This window comes from Pyrus communis, chromosome 17, assembly GCF_963583255.1.
Source record: "Pyrus communis chromosome 17, drPyrComm1.1, whole genome shotgun sequence".
NCBI lineage: Eukaryota > Viridiplantae > Streptophyta > Magnoliopsida > Rosales > Rosaceae > Pyrus > Pyrus communis.
This window is the reverse complement of record NC_084819.1, coordinates 16,863,985-16,866,646: the sequence shown is the minus strand read 5'-3', so window position 1 is coordinate 16,866,646 and position 2,662 is coordinate 16,863,985. Positions and strand designations below refer to the sequence as shown.

The 2,662-nt window shown below is 48.5% G+C and overlaps 1 protein-coding gene across 1 annotated transcript; it reads right to left on the bottom strand.

Moving 5' to 3' along the window:
• Positions 1-557: 557 nt before the first annotated feature.
• LOC137722112 (uncharacterized) lies at positions 558-1,907 on the bottom strand. Its single transcript, XM_068461091.1, has one exon. It carries the CDS (start codon positions 1,905-1,907, stop codon positions 558-560), a length of 1,350 nt encoding a protein of 449 aa, XP_068317192.1.
• Between the last annotated feature and the right edge of the window lie 755 nt (positions 1,908-2,662).

The window sequence follows — 2,662 nt, the reverse complement described above, 5'->3', positions numbered from 1 at the left end:
TCTCAGCCCTCTCCACGTGAATGTTGGTCCATTGAACCCCAAGTCCATCAACTGAGAGGAAGACAAAAACTCTTCTAAGAATCTTGGTCTGTTGTACAAGACCTCAACTCCTCCAGACTTCTCATAATCCCACAGGAATTCATTGAAATCCCCGCCACAAATCCAAGGTATATCTGTGGGAGTAAAATGGTTAACCATCCATTCCCAAAACAGATTTTTCTCCACTCTATACGACGTTCCGTACACACCCGTAATCCGACTCCATTGCGTTTGCCCTTTAATTCTCATCACAGCATCAATAATATGCTTGGACGAAAAGATAATATTAACCTCCAGATTGTCCTCCCACCATAAACTCAATCCTCCAGCCATTCCAATTGGCGAAACATCAAAGCCATGTAAGTAACCCAATCGCCTCCTCACACCTAAAATTCTATGATCTTTCATTTTAGTCTCTGATAAAAAGATCATAGAGGGTCTTTTTTTGCAAATAAGCCCATGGAGAGCCCTGACTGTCGTTGCCGACCCTAGCCCACGACAGTTCCAGAATATATAACTCATGGCTGGCCTGCGGCTGTTGAAGGCCAGCCGCCACCGCCCCGAGCCAACTTGCCCGCCTTCTTTGTCACCAGCCTTCCTTTAACAATATCCGACTCCCCTTCCATTACTTCATGTCCTCTATGCTTCTCACTTTTTTCTTCCTTATCTTCACCCGTCGTATGGACTACTTGTTCCCCCAATAGATCTCCTTCCTTGCAATTTAACCTCCTCCCTGTTTCTACCACCCTTCCTTGGTAATTCTCTTCCGTATCCGGGCCCTTGAATTTCTTCTGTGGAGCTTGAGTTAGCATATTATCCTGTGCATCCCCACTTCTTTTACTACCCCATAATGGTTCATCATCCTGGGCGGACAGAAAGTTATTGCCCCCCTGGACCTCGCCCGACCTTCCTTCACCCACTGTTTTAATGCTCTCCATTTCTGAGCAGGAAGACGTATCCTCTGCCACCCCCCGCATTCTTCTACGCCATTTTTTTTGACCTGTGCCACGACTCTGTGATGCTCCCCCTGACTCCATGGTTTGATTGCACTCCATTCCTTGAGCCTGCAAATTCCGTAAACTACTTTGATTCTGTGCAGCCGTGATGCCTGGTCCGCGCACCGCCCCAGCCTGCCGGCGTTCCCCCCTGCCCACATACTCCACTTTCTTCGCTATCGCCACCTCCCTTACCGGCTGTGCCTTCATCCACTCTCCATACGCCACCTCCCCATCTCCAGACATCTCAACGGAACATTCTGTATTGATATGCCCGATCCGTCCACACCTGTAGCAAAAATCTTGAAGCCGTTCATACCGGAATTCCACCCAGGTTTCCTTATTTGAGTCCCTTCGAATCCAGCATCCCTTAAATAATGGCTTCTCCATATCAACTAAAATTCTGATTCGCACAAATCCACGAGCGTGTCCGGGATCCTCCATAGCTATAAATTTCCCAGCCTCTTTGGTTACACGCTGCACGTTCTCGACAGAGGCTAAGCCCAGCGGAATTCCCCTTATTTGAACCCAAAATGGAACAGCATCCAGCTCCAGCTCCTCCAAAGCGAGCTCCGGAGGCCATTTCACGACAGAGAACACCTTTTTCATTACTGCCCAGGGAACTTGCTCAAGGATTTTTGAGGCTACATTTTCATCTTTGACCGAAATAATAAAGACATTCTCCCTTACCCATTTTATTTCCACCTCACCCAATTCTTTCCACGCCGCTCTGAGAATATTCCTGACTCCCCACTTGTTCAATGGTTTTGGCGTTAGGACTTTCCCAACCAGCTTAACTCCCTGCTCCATGGTTGATAAATCCAGTGTTTGGTTCAATTGAATCACCAGTTCATCCACTCCATTTTTCGCCATCACAAAGGAACAGCACTGCCCCCACACGGCCAGCCTGAGACGATGAAGAATGCTTGACTTGCTGGACACAAACTCAGAAACACACAGATAAGCACCCCGAATACTAACTGATTTCTTTCTTCTCCTCCCTGTCACCAAGACTTTCCATCCACTGATCCTGCCCCCTCAAACCCCGACTGACAGAATTAAAACCCCCCAACCCGATTCAATTTACCCACCCCATTACTTCTCGGAGAGAGACACACTAATTAGAGACAAACCACCCCACCCCATTCCCCCTCGAAGAGATATTCACCCTAGTTTGAGAAACCCCACCCCCTTCCCTTCACCCTAATCCCTTACATCACCCATTCTACTACCTTCCAGTTGACGGAGTCCACCACCCCCCCCCAAAACGAACCATAATAGTAGAAACCCCCAAGCTCACAGATTCCACAAAACCAAATTGACAGAGATAACACCCCCAATCAGATCAACACCACAGCCACTGCAACCCTCGTGGAGAACAACACACCAATTTGAAAAGCCCCAAATCCTTTTCGTCACCCTAGGCCCTGTCACCCCACGCCATCCTGCTTTCAGAGCCTCAGTTACCCAAACCCCAAGATCTTGACCTGCACAGTACAAAACACACGATCGAGACTCACCTGTAGCCACACGCCTAGATGCGGAACTCGCGAGAGTCAATCACTCTCACACCGGAGTGAAGAGATGCAGAAGTATCCCTCGGTCAGAACTTAGATGACGCTTTGCTC